Source organism: Atractosteus spatula, chromosome 7 (assembly GCF_055471065.1).
Source record: "Atractosteus spatula isolate fAtrSpa1 chromosome 7, fAtrSpa1.hap1, whole genome shotgun sequence".
Lineage (NCBI taxonomy): Eukaryota > Metazoa > Chordata > Actinopteri > Semionotiformes > Lepisosteidae > Atractosteus > Atractosteus spatula.
The window spans coordinates 50,843,499-50,864,858 of record NC_142712.1 but is presented as its reverse complement, the minus strand read 5'-3'; the positions used below and the strand labels follow the sequence as shown (position 1 = coordinate 50,864,858).

Sequence of the window (21,360 nt, the reverse complement as noted above, 5' to 3'; positions counted from 1 at the left end):
TAAAGTCTGCCAAGATCTGGGTGTTTGCTAGTTTTGTTTGCCTTTATGTTTTTTAATGTCTTCCTCATCAATCCGTGGCCCTTTCCCCTCTTTTTAAGAAGCCCATGTGCTTTTAAAGGGCTGTGTGTGTGTGCTGATGGAGGGCTGTGTATGCACCTCCTCAACTCTGCCATAGTCCCTCCTACTTCCCCCTGATATAGTGAGCCTTTGAGTAACAGTGAAGTCAATAAGTGCAGGATCTTTAAGTGAGCAGTGCTGGGACTGGCCCTCTGCCTCAGCTCCCGACTGATTAACACTGTACCCCTCTCACATGGACTACTCCGGCATCCTGCTCCTCTGGGCCTGGACCTTACTGCCAGGTAAGCCTGGGCTGTGCCTGGGGCTCCGACTGTCTCTCTGAGCACTCTGGCAGCTTAGATTCAGCAGACAGGCAAACCCAGAAAAGAGCTCCAGCCTCCGATTATTTCACAGCTCCTGCTGGGGGGAACGTACAGCACATCTGCCTGGCAAACGCCAAGACATGAATGCTGTGATGCAAAAGTTACACTACCAAGACATAGGGGGAAAAAAAAAAACTTTTGAAAAGTTTTCATATGTATTTTCATGCCAGCTCTCTGTTTCTGCCTTATGGTTTTGCAGCACAAGATGAATGCACTGTGGAAGTCTGCAATGGCTCGGATTGAACCGTTTAAAAAAAATATGCATCTTATGATAAATTTGCATTTTTGTGAGCGTGGTTTTTGAGGAGCTAGTCTGGAATGATGTGTTTTTAAATTTAATGTTGCATGGTGGTGGTGAGGGAAGTAGCAATGAGGGATCTCATTCTCAGAAGGATACTGTCCTACAAACAATATTCCAGCAGAATATTCAAACCGAAGTTTCGAAGCCGCTCGGAAAGGACCTGTGCAGTTCCCAGCCAGAGAAGGTGTTAACCGCTCAGCTACAGCACCTCAGTCAATTGGCTCTGAATTCCCAGGAGCTGCAGATTAAGGCATTTGCAGAGTCCTTTAATCTTTGCCAATCTCGGTCCACATGTGTCAGCTGGGATACTCTGTCAGCCTGAATGTCACATTTGACTCATCCTTAGGGTAAACCTGCAAGGCAGTTTTGCAGTTTTACAATGATTTTGTCTCCCTCATTCAGTTAGCTTAACCTCGATGTTCCTTCATCAATTTCCTTCTCCGTCGTTTTTAACAATGCTTTAAATATGCTTTTTTAATTAAGACAGAAGCTGAGACTGTTGTGGCTTCCCATGCATCATGCATGTTAGTGTTAAAGGAGCCTTTTCCCTCCACTGTATTAACTGCAGGTTTTAACTGTGCTTGAATGTGTGGGGTCAAGTGATGCACCTGCCTCTAGCAAGTTTGGCTCTCCAGACTACTTGGATAGCCATGATCATGAGTCCTCTGTGTGTGTCCAAAATAATTTGCTCACGCGTTCTGAATTGCTCGTTGTTTTAAAGCATTTCTGTGTCTTATAAGATAAACCGGAAATCATTTTGTTGTTGTTGGCAAGAAATAGCCATCTTTCTGCAAAGATGTACAGACAGTTCTTGAGAAGAAAAGCTCATCGGTCAAGACGTTCCGTGTTGGGACGGGTGCGTTGCTCTTGCCCTGTGAAGTGCTAGCACTCAGCAATCAGCACAGATTCTCCCCAGCCTGTCTATGTGTCAGTCCTGCTGGAGGGGCTATGTGCCAGAGAGACAGAAATGGCCATGCTGGAATAATTAAAATCTCCCAGCAACCTGCAGTATCTGACATCAGATAACTGCTAATACAGTAGCTGAAGTATTTCGGAAAAATGTTTTCATGTTTTTTGGGAGAATGATCACCAGGCTATTTTACTTAAAATTCACAACTGAATGCATGTCTGGGCAATTTTCTCATTGTGAGTACAGATGGATTTTGTGGCTGTGGTTTTCTAAAACCTTGGCTCTGACGAGGAAAAAATTCAATTAGCTCAGCTCAAGAGAGATTAAATCTTAGGCTTGAAACAGGTTATTTCAATATGGAATTTCGTGTTTCCTCTGCTGTCTGATTTCAGCGGAAGTCAATTTATCTTCCACTAATTGATAGAGCACCTTTCTCTGCCTTACTCAGCGCACTGGTATGTCTGTGCAGTGCGGGTCGGAAATCGTCACTGCTTAGTAGCTGCTTTATGGAATCCTGCACTTCAAAGAATCAGAATCATCACTGCCAGGAAACGCACCCCCAGTTTAAGAGTCTGGTTACTCAGGATTGTTGTATTTGAATTAATGATGTGAGAAAAAAATGTTAACATTTGCCATTAACAGTGTGGCCTAGCTCACAAAAAGCAACAAAGCTGTACAAGCCAGGGATGCTGCCACATGGCTGGAAGACCCCATTACCTTTGGAGTAGCTCGCCTGTAACTGTAAACACTCTTCTGTGAAAATCTAGTGCGTTACCCAATGTGAAACACTGAAGACCCACTGAGGCGGAAACGGAGCCGATGTTTGCTTTGATCCACATTTCAAAGGCTGGCAGTGCCCTGGCAGCGCCCTGGCAGCGCTGACTGGCAGTCTTACCGTCAGGGTGTGCTGCAGCTTAGTGCCATCGCTCCGCTGTTCTGCAGGTGCACTATTAAACTGATCCAGCCCATGGTGCAGTGCAGTGCTGTCATGTCGTGTGGTCACTGCCATGTGTTCTGAACAACATACACCGGAGAGGCAGCAGCTAAAACACACACTTCGAAGACGGATCTTCATCTCCTTTGCTCCAGTGAGGTTTGCTCAACTCAAGCCCCCTGGAACAAACCAGTACCCTTTCTTCAGAGGAGTCCCATGGTGAAAGGCATAGCCACAGCACTTTAAGGAACTAGAAGCTAAGATAAATTAACCATGGAGCACAGTATAATGGGTTAAGCTGCCACACTATTTGCTTGGTAGATATTCCATAGAGCTTTTCTTTGTCACAGCAGAATTATCATATATAAGCATCCATTTTTTTTAGAAGGATCCCAATCTTATAGTGATCAATGTGGGGGTCATGCATAGACTAAAACCAGAGCAATTGTGTGATTTTCCTCAAAGTTCCTCCATTGTAGATTCAGTAATTTTGGGGAATATGAAAGCACGTAAATCTAATCTGTTTTAAAACAAGTTTTCATTGTCATGGATTAAAAAAAGGGCATTTTATGTAAGAGCATGACAGCATTGTACTGTACATGAATACTGTAGTGCAGAAGAGGATGACAGCCCTGGCTGGTAATGGAGCTGGGATTGCCAGCTTTGTGGGCATGTGTGTTATCGTTTTACCAGAAAGACTAGGTTATCGGGCATGTTGGTCATCAGCCCTCTGTATGTATCCTGCCTCACTGGAGCAGCACCAGGGGTGTGCGTGTTCCAATATTTATTCTTTCTCACTCAATTTCTCATACGGCTTCGCCAAGCAAAATGCAATGAGACGTGCAGACACGCAAGCGCCCTCCTGCCACCTCCGTGCCTGGCCCGCCCTGGCTTCCCCCTCCAGCCAGCTCGGAGCTCGCCCGGGTCACCGCGGCCCCCCCGGGTCCCCCCGGGTCCCACCGGCCTGCTGAGAGGAAGCCCCGCTCTGGAAGTTGCTCCTGCAGGTTGACACGTGGCCAAGCTGTGAGCCCCTGGCTGCCGCAGGGGCTGCAGGCTTATTTATCTGGGCAGAGGGATCGGCGCAGGAAGGCCCTGTGAGCTCCTGGCCCTGCCTCCTGTGCTGAGATTGTTGAGAATATTAAATCGCTCTGCCACGTTAGGTTTTTTAAATGGAAACTGGAGCACTTCCATTATTTCCTTTCTTTTTTTTTTTCGGCAGAAACCAAAGCTGTTCTTGGATTTTATCTGGGGCAGAGTGTGTTTTTATGCAGCAAGCGCAGAGAGTCATCAAAGAGTCCGGAATGAGTCAGTTGTGTTTATGTGCGCTTCAAGTTGGCACTTGGAAAAATGATAAAACACATATGGGAAAGATTTCTAATTCCCTTCAAAAATGAGAATGCTATTCAGCGAATTCCCACAATATCTTAAATGTACTAGATTTTTTTTAAAAGGGGCAAAATTGAATGTGTTTTTTTTCATAGATTTCCATGTTTGTTACCAATAAATGATCGGAATCTTTTATCACCGCGTGTTTAAAAAATGGAAAAAAAGACCTAACTTTCATTTTTAACACCAAGAAAATTAGGAGTATCCAGGACAATGGCAGCTGAAATATCTTGTAAGACCTCTGTATTGAAACAGAGAAGACTTAAAGCAGTTAAAGTTGTGAATATTCTAATCTCTCTCAAGCCAAGGTGTGGGCAATGTTCTGGTTTCCCTGACCCCTGACCCCTGACCCCATTGCGCAGGGATCAGTTCAATGACTGAACCCCAGAACCCGATGATGTCAGCCGCATGAGGGAAAATATTGAGGACCTGCTCAATGTGGCTTCCAGAAACATAGGCTAAATTAGGAGAAAAAATGAATCACTTGTCGGAAGCAGGAACGCAAAGCTCTGAAAAAAGCGTGTGCTGATATATTTGCTTCCATCTAGGCAAGCAGCCTACAGACATACAGTAGCAGGCACCCTAGAAAAGGGTCCCTCAGTGTTCCCAAGGTCTGATTATTACCCCAGTGTTCAGGAGTCTACTGTACATCAATGCCGGTGTGATGAGCAAGCTACTGTTTCTGCGTTCCAGTCAGCTGTTTATGTGTCAGTGCGGCTTCTTTAAAAATGGCAAGTATATGCACACATTCTTATTTCAATTCATTTTTTTCGGGTGTGCAGTAACAGAATAATAGTTTCATGCAGAGCAAAAAGTCGTGGTGTTTCCTTGCTCTCCTGTGAGTCGCTGGCTAGGTGTATGTGCCTTTTCTGTGTTAATTCTGTTGGACCTCAGGTGAACCGGAGGGCCCCGAGTCATAGATAAGACCTAACTCTTAATGACGAGGCTATAGAGAGAAAGCGTTTTCATCCACTGAGGCAGGGAGAACTCTTGTCCGCACCTGTTGGCCTTTCTTCTTTTCTCTGTCTGAAGACTTCCAGGGCCCTTGCAATCTCAGCTCCTTGAGCAGCAGCTGCTTGTTGTACAGTTTTCCAGTTGTGCGATTTTTCCTGGATGTCAATGTTGTGGGCCGGCTTGGCTCTGAGCCTGTGACTTACATTGCTTACTTAAATTGTTATTCTTATGTATGCTCTCCATCTGGGAGTTCCTCTATTTCTATCATTTGCGTTTAGGGCCCGCTGCTGTCCCCAGCTGGAACAGTGTGACTGTGTTTGCAATCTGTCTTTGTCCGGATGATGAGTTCAAGCTGGAACGGAGGATCTATTCGATTGCACTGCAACCACAGCTCCACAGGACAGAGGGACTGGGCCAGTGTGTACAAAGGAAATCAGATGCTGGGTTTCATGTTGTACGAAATATATATGTGACACCGGTCACATTATAATCAAAATCAAAACCTTGTGAGAGCTGAGGCGTGACGTCTTTGGAGGTACGCTGTGTGTAGCCCGAGTACCCTGCATGGTAACATTGTGTTATGCAAGGGTTACAGTCTGAGTTCCCCCTCAGACATTTATCGTTAATTTACTGATTGATTTAACCCTGTGAAAGTATGAGGGCATACCTCTGATTTGCAACGTGACAGCCTTTCCTGCATTTGTCTTTGCATTGTACTTTCATTTGCTTCCACTGGGCTTTCCTATGTTTTCACCATTCTTTTTATATCACTTCACTATGAAAAAACCTCGATGGTTTGGTGGCTTACCATAGTACGTGCTCACAGGGGGCTTCTTCAGTAATTGTTAAGAATCACTCTGCAGATTTTGCTGGAGTAAGCAGTCAGGGGGATGTTTTTTCAATAGGTTGTGCTACTGCGTGTGCTGCGCGTCTGTTACAGGCTCTTCTTCGGCGCACCCATGATAAGAGCTCAGCCCCTAAAGAATCGGCACTCTCAGCAGAGCTTTAGTCTAACCTGGAGGTGGCACGGTGCCATGTTTGGTTTCCCTCTAAACTCTGTGGAATTCATCTTGCGCAGATCTTCTAAAGATCCTGGATGTGAAAAATATGTTGTTTTTTTTCCGGAGCAATAACACACCAGGCTTGACAGACGGCGAGGAGCAGCGATCTGCATATAATTAGCCCGATTCCTTTTAAAGCTGTTTTTTTTTTCTTTTTTTAACTAAGGAAATGTCTAGGCCAGTTTTTTTCTTCCTTTTTTCAATATTGATGGAAGACCGAGTTTTCTTTCCTTTCAAAATCAGGTTGAAAACAAATTTGTCGGGAATCCAGTTTCACTGGATTGTGTTATTCTGGCAGCAGCAAACTATATGTCACTCCACAGGGCGTCTGACACGAGCAGATCTGTTGTGTCTGATGGCTCCGATCCTAGATCACCTTTGTTTGACGCCAAATTCACTGAACATCTCATTCGGAATAGGGACCAAAGAAACGCAACCAAATGTTTGATGCCCTGACTGATACGGAGAGATCAGAAAAGACAGAGACAGAGAGGGGGGTCAGTTTTGCCCTGTCTCAATCTGCCAAAAGCAGAGGAGTCACACAGAATCAATACTGCATCATCTGCTCTGTGCACTTCCTGTGCTCATAACTGAACACGAAAAAGCCAACTTATGTCATGATTATTACCATACTACTTCAGGTTGCTTGGCAACAACAACAAAAAAAAAGGAAACTGTTCTCAAAATAACCTGAACTGATAAACACTTTAATTTAAAACAGCATGAAGAGCTCCTCGTCCTCCTGGCTAGCTGGAGCTAAGCTGCATCCTGCACAGAGCTTCATGCTGTCAGAAGGATGGAGAGCTGAAGGACAGGCAGAGTGCAGACAAACTACTGTAGTACTAGTCCAGAGCTGCTCACAGTTCAGACTTCCGGTCTCCAAACAGAGAGGCATTAATCTGCTGTCTTCCTCCTGGCTTTGCTCTAAGAACCTGGGGAAAAGAGAAGACGCATTTCTGACAAGACCCCTCACCCGATCCTGCTATTTGTCTTTGAAGGAAAGAAGAACAGTTCGTGAGATTGAGCCGTTCATTGTCACCTTTGCCACCATGGCTGCTCTGTGTTAAAGTAGCATGTTTACTAACCAGTAGCCCAGGCTCCTGTGGATCTGTGTCCATGTGGCAGGACTCTGCCTTGGCACGCCAAGAGCACAGACTGAGTCCCCGCTGAACAGAACCTGTGAGTCTCTGTGCGCAAACAGGCAGGGCTTTATCACTGATGGGCGACCAACCTCCGTGCTCTAACCCTCCCAGGCTCTACCGTGTAAACAACGCAGACAGACGATTCTGGGCTCCGTGTCCTTAGCTGCTGAAGAGAGAGCCTGTTCATTATTTTTAAAGCTGTACCCTGACCAGGTCAGCGCCCCCACACAACCCAGTATGGAATAACACCAGTGTTTACAACTCATTTCAATCCCAGTTTTGATACCTTACCTTCTAAAAGCTTGAAACTTTTTTGTGCTGTTTGAAGGAATTACCTAAAGGGTGGGGAAGGCGCCACTATTGCTATAGAAAGATTTAATTTCTCAGCACTCGGTCAACCCAGAGCAAAACTGTCTGTAATTTCGATTTAAAGCTGCTCGGACCTTCCTGTTAGGGTGGTGGTTACTTAATGACCTATTTTTGCCAAAATGTAGGCAGGTGTAGGCAGTGTTCTAGCTCGGACTTCTGTGGGAATATCGTGATCCTGAGCTGTGGTCCGGCCTGTTATGTGGTATAAAGACAAATACATTCCTTTTGCAGGAGTTTGGAACTGGCTGTCCAGTCAGTTGTCAGAGCTGATGCCTTGGCTTGGCTTGTTCCAAGAAACAGACCTTTAGATCAATTAGCTACCAGCAACCAAATGGTCTCGTCTCGTCGAAACCTTGCTTGTGTTCTTGTGATCTGTTGTAAGATAAATGGCTATTTCATCAGTTACCTGGCTATTTCATCAGTTCTGCTACAAAGTGTGAAATGAATCCAAAAACAGGTAGTCCTGCCTCTTTGTGCCTTGTGCAGGTGCAGTGGTCTGGTAGACTGATCCTCTGCTGTGTACTGTAATTGTTTAAAACAGCTGCATGGTAAGGTTCACCTGCAGCTTTTCCTGTTTAACGCATTGTGATGGTTACTGTTTGCAGGTGGCTGTGACTCTTTCAATATCGACACCAAACACCCAAGGATCATCCTGGGCTCCAGGGAGGCCCAGTTCGGATACACGGTGCAGCAACATGAAGCAGCCGGACAGAAATGGTAGGACCCCCTTTCGTCGAGTTCATCGCCTCTGCCGAGAGACAGCAGCTCGCATACAGCCTCGGAACTCACAACAGGCAATACAAATAAGAGCAGAAATGTAATTCAGGGAACATTTACCAGCAATTTGGTGTCTGCCACTTAGAAAGATGCCAAATTGCTTAGAATGCTAATATGGAGTTGGGCATCATTTCAAACTCCACACCAGAAGGCAGGGTTTTGCAAAAGCCTTAGGGTTAGAAACCAAAGAGGATACTGAGGTGTGTAGTGGTATTTCATGTTTTGTATTTGAATGAGAGAAAGCAGGCTTGTTTCACCTGAGCTCTCCACTAGGACCGGGGATCCTGCAGTGATTGAGGTCTGCACTGCAGTACCAGCACTGTACTTGATTGGGAGGGTTAAGGAACCCCCAGTGCCTCCAATCTCAGTGTTACTCTGGGTCATTGCTCTCGTTGTTGCGACGGTAAACATTCTTCCTCGGCCACATTGTGGCATGTGACACGTTCTCTTGTGCACAAAAAAAAAAGAATTAGAAAAATATTTATGAGGCCCGGTACAATCCAAAACATCTAAAAATATTTTTAAGGAAATGCCGTGGGGAAAGATGCGCGATCCGTCTTCTTACCTCACTATTGTTCCTGTCTCCGCACACGAAGTCCTGGATGCCGTCCTCTTGGAAGTGTGCTGGACGGGAGTCAGCGCTGTCATTCTCAGGCATGTCTGCTGGCGAGGGGAGCGCTGGCGGCCTGCCGCCGCTCTGTTCGAGTTACTCTGCTGCTGCTGCTGAGGCGGCGGCGTTTCAGCTCACTGCCAGACGGTCTGCGCATACCTCACCGTCACTCGATAACTCTCCCAGACTCGGAGAGAGCGGCCCAGCGGGAAAAAAGGGCTCATTTTCTTGGCTCGTTAGTCAATGGAAGCAGGAGATCGATTGTTTTGTTTTGATTTGTTACAGTTCCTTTTCGGATGCCGGGCACAGCTTTTATATTTGTTAACTCCCGAACCTTTTATCCTGAAACACTAGTAGCGCTGAAAAAATTTCCCTTCATAATAAAAGAACAACATACTTAAGAGGCTCCCGGGTCTCTTAGGAATTGTCTCCTAAGAGGAAGTGTCTCGTGTGAATTTCAGTTTTGGCCAGACAAATGAAGTTTTTCTCTTTTCAGAGAAAATGTAGATAATGTTCGTCTGAAGCCATCCTCTCACAAGAGCTTCTGCAGAACACAACTAAAGGCATGAAACCTTAATAACAATTTTTCATGAGAGAGGTGATATATGTTTTCCCATTAGAAACACCACTAATGGCAGTAGAACTGGTAATACATTCTTAATTTGTTTTATGACTTTCCAAAGGGCTTTGTTCCAAAGAGTAACACCAGTGCAGTGCGACATTGCTCTGTGTTTGAGAAGCAGCATTTTACAGGGCTGCTCATGGTATGAGTTTGCTTCCACTCTGTCAGTTTGGTTTTGCTGACATTTATTAACTGAGATTTATTCTGTTTAACCCCCCACCACTACCCCTGCTCCCAGGGAAGCTGGAAGCAATTTGTGGCAGTGGAGGAAATTTTCGGGATAACGTCACAGTGGTCTAGGATCTCATGTCTCTCCTCTGTGTCTGAGAAGCAGCAAGAGCTCCTTCTTTGCCAGTCTGATGCAGTTACCTGCCTGCTGTGTGATCCCCTGAGTTTGGAATAAGAGCTGCTATCACTAACTCTTTCCCCCATTAAAAATGAAATTATCATTACTTACATCAGAGTTTCCTCATTGTATCTTCAAATCCTGTGGCTTTGCAAATATTGAGCTGTAGAGGAAAGGTTTTAGGTGATTTGCATCAATGCAGATTGTACGTCCTTTCAGGAAGTACGTATCAAGGATATTTGCTATTGAGAAACATCACTAGTGCTCCAGGCGTGAGCTCAGAACTGCCACTTACTCAGACAGCACAAGTAATGTGAAAAGCACTGCTGGTACTTACTGTAGGGATGCTTCTTGATGTACAGTACGGTGCTTGAGGCAGAGACTTTTGCCTGTTTGCAAAACAGGGCAGTTTTGTTCCACAGCACAGTGCCTGCCAAGAGCAAATGAGGAACACTGGGACATACATAATGATATTGATAATGGACTGATTGAGTCTGCGCTCAAGGGGTCGTAATATTTAACCACTCATTACCTGCCTATTACAAGGACAGGTATAAATGCAGTGAAGAATCCCACTGGGACTGGCCCAGACAGGTTAGTCTAGCTGTGACTGACTCTGCTGTGGAGCCAAGAATGGGCTGGTACATGCAGCAGTGGAGCTTTAAATGAGAAACACACAGCTTCAATGCAGATGCTGTCCCTCACAAAAGCCAGGAGCCATCAGCAGATGAAGCTCAGGTCTGCGACCATCTGCGTCTGCCAGTAAAGAAACAGAATGGTCCACATCCGCTGCATTACTCTTTACCCTTTATTGCCCTTAATATATAACTCATTTCCTTTTTTTTTCTCTCCAGTAACTTGTTTTGATCTGGGCACAGGAAAAAACACAGACAGCGATATTTAAAAAAGAATGCACATACGTGAGGAGGAGCAGTGCACTGGAATGTGTATAATGCACATTAAATACAGATGCTGCCATTTCCTACATGCTGGCAGATGTATTCCCAGTGATGCCCTTAATACCCCTTAAATCAACATGATTTGAGGGGTACAGTATTGATCATCATGACAGCACCTGGCTCTACTCCATAGATGACGCAGAGCACTCCTTGTCAGTGATGGTACCAGAATCCAATGGCTGGTGGGGAGGCTGATAGCTCTGGCTGGGAGTTTTCACTGGAGGGCAGCCGTTCCAGGACCTGTAAGAGGAGTGCACTGGCTCCTTTGCTAAGGGTGATAACTGGAAAAAGAGGCCCAGACATTGAAGAAGACCAATCTAAAACACACAAGTTGCCATGAACGTGTCAGACAGCATGCTGCCCCTTTCACATGTGGGGAGAAAAGAGGTTCGTTACACTTGATCTCTCTATTGAGTCGTTTGCTTTTGTTCGCACAAAGAGAGGTTTAAAGGCATAAAGGTTTCGCATGAATACAAATGAAGAACTGGCTATACTTAATCACTGAACTCTCAAAAAAGATTTTAAAAAATCTGTTTGTCCTTCCTGCATACAGACTGGAACTGGGTTCCTGAATCTAGACAGGGTGCCAAACATGTAAATCATCTCTGCTAGAGTAGCAGGCTGTATGACTTAACAGCAGGCTGGAGTTCTTCAGACATTACACTGTTAGATTCATCACTGAATATTTCAGGCAGATTGGCCGATGTCTTACCGGTTTATTTTGCACCAGAATAGCCCCTGATATCAATCATTAAAGTATGAGGACTTTAGGATTTGTTGTGATGTGAGAAACAGATTGTTGCTGCCTGCAGAATTGCACAATCTGCCGAATCTCAGGGTAGGGGGAGGGTCTCACCATCCTGTTTTTTGTTTTTTGTTTGGGGGGAGGTGAAAGATTGCCTTTGGAAACAAAGTGAAGAATGTCATAAAAAATAAACATTGAGCCTCTGGTATTGTGGTATTGCAGGAATTCAGTTCCTCTAAAGGCGATGGAATAATATGTCGCCTTTTCACAATTAAGTCGAACAGGTAGAAAGAGGAATGCAGATGGAACTATTCATATAACCACTAGCGGCAGGATGGGTAGAGCACAAACATCCTGTATTCGTCCCTTTAACAGGGCAGTGGGCGGCTGTCTTGCTGTTTGGGATAATTTGGAAAGTATTTGTTGTGGTTCTGCAGATTCCCAAACCTCCTTCCGTGCATCAGATCACAGGCTCTTAAATCTTTGCCTGTTTGAAGAAAAATACATGCCACTTCTCAGGAGCATCCCAGAAAACAGGAATTTGTTTATTCCCTTCATGCTTGGTTAACTATGCTGATAGTTTGTAATATTAGCACAGCCCAATAAAAATGGTTTGTGTTTTGCCCTCAAAAATGAAATGAAACCTCACTTTCAGCAGTTCTCTCATGGCTAGACACACATTTTTAAGAACATAATGATCAAGGTACAAGATTGCATAGTATCTTTTTTTTTACAGCATCTTGTTTTAGGTTTTTTGAAACATTGTGATGATGCTTGGAATTTGAGTACATTTTTGAAGCTTCTAATGTGGCAGTTGTTTTTTTAGGGATCTTTATTTTCTTCATCTGAAAAATGATTTCCTGTTATGATATACTTTTGTACTCCATCCTTACTATAATTGCTGCCTGATTTTATGAAGCATCTTGGCATTGCTGTATAGAAGAATTAGTTGCACTGGTCTTCTGCTGGAGGGGGTTCCTGCCTGGATCATCACACTGACTTTATTAAGTATCGTAGCAGATAGCAGAGGTGCCATCGCCACTTATTTTTAGTTTTTAAGAGCTCAGTAATGAAGCGGCACTGATAACACATCAGCACCATAATAGCTATGGCACTGAAAGTAATAAGCATGTTGAAACATGAAACGTTCTGTAGCGAAGCATTACCCTGGGGTATTGGACAATGGTGGTAATAAAAGAACAGTCGATCCGTATCAGAAATTGTATTTAAACAGTATTTAACATTTAGTTGAGTGGTTCAGCATCTGCTTTGAAAGTGCTTTTGTGGTCCGAGTTAAGTTTCTAGCCAGTGCCTTGAGGGACAATTATGTCTCATTACTGAGACATAACATCGTCGTGCTTGGGAAGCAGATCATATATTAGACATAAAATTTTAATTGAAAGTTATTTTAAGTGGAAGTACAGAAGAGGAAAATATTCTGTAAATGCGTATTTCACAGGCGCTGTCAGGGAGAGCCGCTTCATTTTCTCAGTGAGGTGAAAGGGTGGGATGGCAGTGGGAAACAGAAAGTCCTGCTGCAGTCAGAGAGAAGCAGCTGGCGATCCCAGCTGTGAAATTTCATCCCAGGTCACTCTTATGAAAGAGTCTATGTTAGCTTAGAAAATAAAGAGCAGTGTTGTGTCTCCACTGAAGAGCCAAGACCTGACCTTTGACATGGCACAAGTCCTGCTCTTATCAGAATCGATTAAAGAGCAGGACAGTTCCAACAAGCTGGATAAACACTTCCCTGAAAACTTGCTTCTCATTTAAAACCTTCTTATAGAGCTGACTATGAAAAGTCCTAATCCAAGCGTTAAAAGACCTCAACGTAACTGACAAAGTTCACCTGATGGACGTCTTCGGAATCAACAGTGAAACAGAAATAAGAGCACATACAGTAAGTGGAAACTATGTGGAAGGGCAATTAAGCCTGACAACAGAAAAGGAGGCACCCCTTTCACAAGGGGTTGTGAGAGTGTGGAACAGGCTACCTGTTGAAGTCGATACCCTGACTTCTTCAGGGAATGGCTGCATGAGATCTTGGGATCTACTAGCTACCAGACAAGCTAGATGGACCAAAAGGAATTTTCTCTTTTGTAAGCTTTCAGGTGTTATTACATGTTCATCGCCTCTCTTGGAGGTCTTTGCTCTCAGCAGTGAGCCCAGGCTTTGGGTCCAGACACAGAAGTTAAAAGTTGTTCCGTTTCTGGGTCTGCACCTGCAGGATTGACTCTTCAATTCTGGCTTCACTGAACAAAAAGACAGTCGAAGGAGAGGTACTGTGCTTCTGGCCCTGCTGCATCATCTCTTGCGGCTCCTTAATACAGATCGATGAAACGTGGCTGCTCATCGTACAGACAGTGCCTTCATGGATAACTAGAAACACATGAGTGTCGTGAACACATGAACAGCTTAAAACCCGTCAGTCAGCAGCAGTATCACAGGAAGGTGGGGCTGGGGGCTGGAGATTCGGCTGCGGTTTGAAAGGCAGCCTAATGCCTCCAGCAACAGTCGAGAGCCCTTTTCTCCAAGTGTTAAAAGCATTATTGCATTAGAGGTTCGGGTATGGTATCGCGTTCCCACAAAACTGCTTCCAGCACTGCGGGAGAAACATGGTAACTGAACGTTCAAATGGTTATTTCATTAAGGGCTGTTAATCCTCACGCCCCGCGTTCACATTAAAGAACAGGAGCTTATCTTCAATTTCAAGGAGCAAGGAGTTTGATTGCTAAAGCAACTTGGATTTTCTGTGTCTTTGCTTTTTCATAAACACCCCGATCCCCCCCTCCCACCCCCAAAGCAGAGTATCGGTGTGCCTCTTTCTTTCGTGGACAGCATCCCAGACTGAACTCCCCTCACCCATTCATATGCCACCAAAAAGGACCTTCAGAATAGGGCTACTGATCATGATAACGTGAGTCCTGAATCTGCAGCGCTCATTGGGTTTCTGCTGGGGCTGAGTCTATCTGAGAGCACAGTGTGCCTGTGAATACCTGAGTTACCACTGTTTGGACAACAACTTTTATACACTTGTGTGTACAGTCCGGAATTTATTCTACATTATAGACCTGTAATTAAAGTTTTGTGCATGGCCTAAATGACTTGATCATTATTATGATGAGGTGATGACAATAATGTTTATTAAGCAAATGCCATGTGTGACTGGGAAATGGCATTGAATACAGAGTCTGGTAATGGAGCAAACTCTAAATCTGCACAAGAGGAAGAAAACCTGGCAGGGGCAGTACACCAGCTAGCCCTTTGAAGTCTGCCAAATGCCACGATGCAGGAAGGGTCTGTTGGTCCTGCCGCGTGTTTGAAACAGGAGGCCAGTTCTCCCGCACTCTGGCTGTGTGTCAGCTGTGTAAGCACACACAAAGTAACATCCTGCGCTGCTCTGTGGGAGGTTCATCCACTCTGCTGGCTCCTTCAAAACTAGCGGCTTTTGCAGCAATATTTAAGATATATCACATTTCTCTGAGCTGGCTTTTGGAAATATAGTTATGAATGTTTTCTCTTTTTTGACTTTAAGGCTCCCTCCAACCAGAAGGACAAAGCACCTTTGTGCAGTTCAAAGCAGTGGCTACTGTTTCAGCTTGGTTGTCAGCTCAGCACTCTGGTCTTAGTTTTGATCTGTGCTGTACAGGTGCTAACAAACCATAACACATATCCTTTTTTGGCACTGCTCTCCTACTAGTGTAGGAATCTTTTACTTCATTAACTTGTCTTCCAAGGGGGAAAAGAGCCACCTCATATTCAAGTCTTCTGATGTTTGTCCTGCGATGGTCCATGGTGTAGACCGCCTTGGGTTCATTGCTCGCCAGAATAGGGTCCAGCTCCCCCACGACTCTGTATTGGATAAAGCAGTTTAAGATGGATGGATGGGTCTTACGATATTCAATATTAAAACATCATCTGGTCAAAACTGAGCTAGCAAATTTTAATATAGCCATAAGACAATCTTTTTAACAGTTTGCCAGAAAAACCTTCTAGCAAAGTAGTTTTTAGAACATACAGTAGCAATGCATTTTGTTCCATATAGAGAATAAAACTTTTCCCAGTTGTATCTTCCGATTATGTTTGATGATCTAAGCTTGAAAAAACTTGGGTCTGCTTTTACCTTAGTCATTCTTTTTAAAAGCAAAGATTAAATGCACAGTTGCCCCTAAGTTACTATATATTATACTGATATCCTTTACCTCTGGAACGGAGAAACTCCTCAGTCTGTTTCATGTTAGGAGGAATATTTTGATGATCTTTTGACCTACCCGTGTCCTGCTGTAGTGAGCGACCTGTGTGAAGACCAAGCAACTGGGTGTGGATCTCTGACTGAGCCTCCTTGCACACAGCTGAGCACAGCACATGCACAGTACATACACAGTACATACACAGCACAAACACAGCACATACACAATACCTACACAATTCATACACGGCACCTACAGAGCACCTACACAGCACATACACAGAATATACACAGCACATACACAGCCTTGCAGTTCGCTCTGCATCTCTCCTTCCCTGTGCAGCTGATGTAGCTGATGGCAGGGTCACTGAGGGGCTCTGGGATTACGGCAGCAGGTGGGGTCTTCCCAGCATGACCTGTCTAATGTGTGCTGTCGTAGACTCCTAATGTTTACTGGGAGTAGCGCAGCTTTACTGTGTGAAAGAATACTTCAGAAGGACCATATCAAGGGCCATTGACAGAAAAACAATTAAAACGAATACTACAGACACCCCCTGTCAGCTTTTAAAGGACCCCTGCCGGTTTTGTATATTTTTGGCTGCTGCTGTGGAGGTAGGTGACTGGACATCAATCTCCTCTCTTTGATAGCCACTGTGGCTTCTTCTGTCAAGCACGATTGAAGGTTCACACAGCCCTTATTCCAGGCTGTTGTTTTTTTTTAACAGCTTTATCATTTTTAAGGGCAGTTGAAAGGAATACCGAAAGTTTTTCCTGGTGCCACGTTCCGTTTTTTTTCTTTGTGGGAGTTTGTACCTCTTTTTCTTGTCTCCCCAGGTTGCTGGTTGGCGCACCATTTGAAACCAATGGCCATTACCAGACAGGGGATATCTACAGGTGCCCATTAAGCAATAATGGGAGTGGCAACTGCTCCAAGCTCAACCTAGGTATTGTCCCCCTTGGCATCAGTGCTGCCTGAACTGATTCTGTGCCAGGCAAGAGGTTGCAGCAAGTTATTCACCAGCGTAAATTTAATCAGTTTCTGTTTATGACAACAGACTGTACAGCTGGCATATACTGTACTTAGCATTGCAAACATATGTAAGACTGCTGTAAACATTTGCTCAGCAATTACAAAGACGCTGCAAGGCTGAGTCTTGATGATCAAGGCACAGAAAGGAACATGCATTACACCTCTTTCAGCACAGGTGTGGACATGATAACAGAACTGATTGGAGGACTTCTTGACATTTCTGGTGGGGATCATGGCATTTGACTTGAACCTTCGTGTTTTTTCGAGCACTTTTATTTCTTGCATTTAATAGATATGCTTCACAGTTCTACCAGTTTCATTTGTTTATGTTTTGTTTTATTCCTCAAGGAAGGATATCGCTCACTAATGTGTCAGAGCGCAAGGACAAGATGCGCTTAGGAATGACACTAACCAGCAACCCCAAGGACAACAGCTTTGTGGTAAGTAAATCACCTACAGCTCAAGCTTTAGGGAAGTGCTAATACAGCAAACCAGCAAAAAAAAAATTATATTAATCTCAGTTGCAGATTGAGGTGGTATATTTGAGATGCTAAACAGAGGAGGGTGCTCTCAGTAAGACTGAGTCTCTCACAGTTCTGCCAGGGGCTGCATCTGAGAAGTACTGATCCAGGCATCTGCCAGGCATTAGAGATAGAATCCGTGTTGACAACATGTTTAATGAAAGGGGAAGCAGCACCATAAAGAAAGAAAAGGAACGACTCCAACTAAGTGCCACTTTATCATGATAGAAACCCACCGCATAGTTTCAGTAAGCTTTCTTCATTATCCCAGCTTGGCATTGCCTGAGGAGCTGCAGTATGGTCTCCCTTTTCAGAAGTGATTTTGCAATTGTTGGCTTTATTTGCCGAGTGCTGGCCTGCCGTAAAGTAATTAGGATCAAAATGAAACTCATGTTCGACTCCTTCTGCAAGTGTGCGCTGCCACGGGTCCCAGTTGCTTCCTGGGTCCGCATGAGAGCAAGTGCACAGAGAGCCTGTGCACGGCCTTGCACTGCCAGCCTGAAGCCATGCCTGGGCGCCGAGTGAGACCTCCCCTCTGTTTCAGGCCTGCGGCCCCCTCTGGTCCTATGAGTGCGGGAGCTCCTACTACAGCACGGGGATCTGCTCCCGCGTCAACTCCACCTTCAAGTTCGCCCGCACCATCGCTCCCGCCTTCCAGAGTAAGCGCCGCCCCGCCCCTGGAGTCTCTCCCACCGTTCTCCACACACTGAGCTGTCCTCCTAACATCCTCCCAGCAGCCAGGGATACTGTACCTCCTACAGCCTGTGAGCTTTCGAATTGAAGGCAGGGGCAGGGTCAGAGTCTTCACTTAGGGCGAGGAGGTAGAGTTTAGAGCTGGGGTGGCCAGTCCCGGACCTGGAGGGACAGTGTCCCTGCAGGCTTTCATTCCGGCTCAGCTCTTAACTAAAATCATCTCATTGTTGGCTTAATGGATCACAGTCCTCGGTTGCCCCGGAAAACTGTGTCATTCCCCCGAGAGATGGAGGGTCTCCTGTTGAGCTGGGGACTTGTGCCGGACACCTCTTGGTTTGACCCTCCCCCTCCCAGTTAATTAATTGCTTAATTAACATTTCCCTATTTATTTATTTCCGGGGTGCCACTCTGGAAGCGCTCTGACATTGAGCCTGTTTAAGGATCTGCTCGCTGCATGTCTGTCTGACCACAGCCCGAGATCCTGACTTTCCACCTGCGAGAAGCCTGCCTCCCCTCCAGGTCCTGATGAATACTTCACTTCCAGCACCTCGGAGAGCTTCTGAACACTCTGTGGCTTTTTGTTCCATCACCTTCGAAAGTCAATTAAGCTTTGTTTAAGTCTTAGCCTTCGCCCTGCTCTGCTGCCTCCGGTGGTGTTCCAGTAAGCTCCGGCTGAGCCTCCCCTTTAATTCCCAAAAATATTCAAGACCCATGAGCACACGCACTTGGGTTCTGGCTAAAAATCCTTTGCGGCCGCCTGCAGCATACATCCGTGTCACAGCCCCTGATCTTCACATCCAGCCTTCACATTCCATCACTGTCTGCAGTGCTTTGTTGCGTTGTAACACAATTAAGGGCACTACACAAACCTCTCTTCATCTCTTCCCGTCTCCCATTCTCTCCCTGGAGATGAGGAGGCTTCTTCTCATCTCCATCTCTGCTCCAGTTCCGCAGCTCTCTCAGTAACAGTGTAACCTCCAGTCCATTCATAAATCCCATCCCCAGAGATTCTGATTGGCGTGCCCAAATAGAAATAGTTTGTGCTTTGACCCACAGAAATTCAGTCTCAGTTTCAGCAGTTCTCTAATTGTTAGACACACATTTCCAAGAATGCAGTGATCAAATAACAAAAAGGCCTTTTAACCAATCGTAATTATCCATAAATAGCTTTCCTATTAATCAGAGAACTACATCAGGGTGTTATTAAGGAACCCTATGGAGGCATGTTTTGGCAGCAGCTCAGTGATGTGCATTGTGTCTTGGAGATGTGTGGGAGTTTCCAATGTCTTAAGCTTGGGTCAGAGAATGCTTTTTGGGTTTTGTGGTTTAGGTATCCTTACACAGCCAAGTCAAGCTTCAGAAGAGAAAGAGTAGCAGGGGGGAGGGACTGCAGTTCAAATGCGTTGAGGACAGAAAACAGGAAGGCATTTCTTTACTCAAACAATTTTCGGAGCAATCCTTGCTGAACCACAATGCAGTAGCTGATTCACTGGAATTCTTCAGAAAGCAACCTACTGTATTCGGAGGTGTAGAAGAAATGAGCAACCAAAGGAACCAGGTGAGCTAAATGAACTTCCTCATTTGAAATGCTGATGTTCTGATGTGATTCTCATCCTTCAGGGTGTGAGACCTACATGGATATTGTCATTGTTCTGGATGGGTCCAATTCCATTTACCCGTGGTATGAGGTCCAGAACTTCCTCATCAACATCCTGCAGAAGTTTTACATTGGGCCGGGCCAGATCCAGGTGTGTGTGACCATGCTTCTCAGGCTGCGTGCTGGGTGGCTGGGCAGTAATCCACACTGGGTGATCTTCCTACGGTGCCTGGCTGACACTCAGAGACTGGTCTCTACTTGAGCTACTGAGCTTGGAGAATTTCTTGTGCGGTCATGTTTAGACTTAACTTGACCTAGTTTTCAAACTCGTCAGGGATGTCCCATTTTGTCGGACAGTTTGTCGAAAGGTGGGTCTTGTAACCACTTACACAGTATTGTATAAGTAAAAAAGAATCAGGCAATTACTGTTATTTAGTCATTTACTATCATCAGTAACTAATTCATGTATCAGACTGAAATGTGTCCCTTCACAGCATATTTAATCAGATTGATCATTTTGTCCTCAAGCATCACTTTTGAGTTTATTTTCTCCTCCCCCTCCAAAGAGAAGTTCTGCGTGGCTTTTTTATCTTCTCCTCGAGTTTGATTGGGGTATTGTGGGTAATCCACTTCCTAAGGACATCCAGAATAGGATGGATTGGCCACTGGATTGGCTGAGCCCAGGCTTGGATCCCCTACTACCTTGACCAGTACCATGGCATCTAGTCTCATCTCCTCACCCCATCAGAAGCGGCTCAGCTGCTTGTCCTACTGTCCACCATTCAGAATGAAGTATAAGAGAGTGAGATGAAGAGATAGAACAAAAAATGTGGTTGTTTCATGTGTTTATCCGCTTGGACGTCCGCGTTGGAGTCGTCCTACGTTTGCCCTAGTTTTGATCAGTTCAGTGACCCTGTCTGCGTCTCCCAGGTTGGTGTGGTGCAGTACGGGGAGGAGGTGGTCCACGAGTTTCACCTCAATGACTACAAGTCCGTGGAGGAGGTGGTGAAAGCGGCCAAGAACATCGACCAACGCGGAGGCGCAGAGACTCGCACAGCCCATGGGATAGAGATAGCACGGTATGGCTACAGCCAGGCAGCGCAGAATTTATATTCCACCCCATATTTCATACTGAAAAAGCCTGTCAGAAATGTATGTTACACAATTGGAATATCTCCTTATGAGTTTTCTCCTTTGTTTGCATATGGCCAGCAGCCATATCGCCCTGCAACTTACAACTGGCAACCCACTGGCAAGCTCAGCAGGTGTGAGCCTGGTCAGTACCTGGATGGGAGACCTCCTGGGAAAAACTAAGGTTGCTGCTGGAAGTGGTGTTAGTGGGGGCCAGCAGGGGGTGCTCACCCTGCAGTCTATGTGGGTCCTAATGCACCAGTATAGTGACACTATGCTGTAAAAAGGCGCTGTCCTTCGCATGAGTTGTAAAACCAAGGTTCTGACTCTCTGTGGTCATTAAAAATCTCTGGGCATTTCTTGAAAAGAGTAGGAGTATTACCCCAGTGTCCTCGCCAAATTTTCCCTTGGCCCTTACCAATCATGGCCTTCTAATAATTTCCATCTATGAATTGGCTTCATTTCCTTTGCTTTCTTCCCCACTAATAGCTGATGTGTGCTGAGCGTAGTGGCGCACTATGGCTGCTGTCACATCATTCAATTGGGGCTACACATTGGTGGTGGTGGAGGGGAGTCCCCATTACCTGTAAAGTGCTTTGAGTGGAGTGTCCAGAAAAGTGCTATATAAATGTAAGAAATTATTAAC

At 45.2% G+C, this 21,360-nt stretch overlaps 1 protein-coding gene and 1 long non-coding RNA gene across 2 annotated transcripts in view; one reads left to right on the top strand and one right to left on the bottom strand.

Annotated features, from left to right (window-relative positions):
* The first annotated feature begins 243 nt into the window (after window positions 1–243).
* The window catches only part of LOC148831355 (integrin alpha-11-like), a 54,042-nt gene continuing 32,925 nt past the window's right edge, over window positions 244–21,360 (top strand). The window contains exons 1-7 of the mRNA XM_088921507.1: window positions 244–359; window positions 8,103–8,214; window positions 16,577–16,686; window positions 17,121–17,212; window positions 17,838–17,952; window positions 19,607–19,734; window positions 20,514–20,662. Of these exons, the coding sequence (XP_088777633.1) occupies window positions 311–359; window positions 8,103–8,214; window positions 16,577–16,686; window positions 17,121–17,212; window positions 17,838–17,952; window positions 19,607–19,734; window positions 20,514–20,662 (755 nt within the window). The 5' untranslated portion in view covers window positions 244–310. The remainder of the gene's footprint in view (window positions 360–8,102; window positions 8,215–16,576; window positions 16,687–17,120; window positions 17,213–17,837; window positions 17,953–19,606; window positions 19,735–20,513; window positions 20,663–21,360) is intronic.
* LOC148831356 (uncharacterized) lies at window positions 6,673–8,999 on the bottom strand. The gene is made up of 2 exons (XR_016091337.1): window positions 8,840–8,999; window positions 6,673–6,918 (listed from the first exon to the last, which is right to left on the bottom strand). It is a non-coding gene; the product is annotated as an uncharacterized LOC148831356 (long non-coding RNA).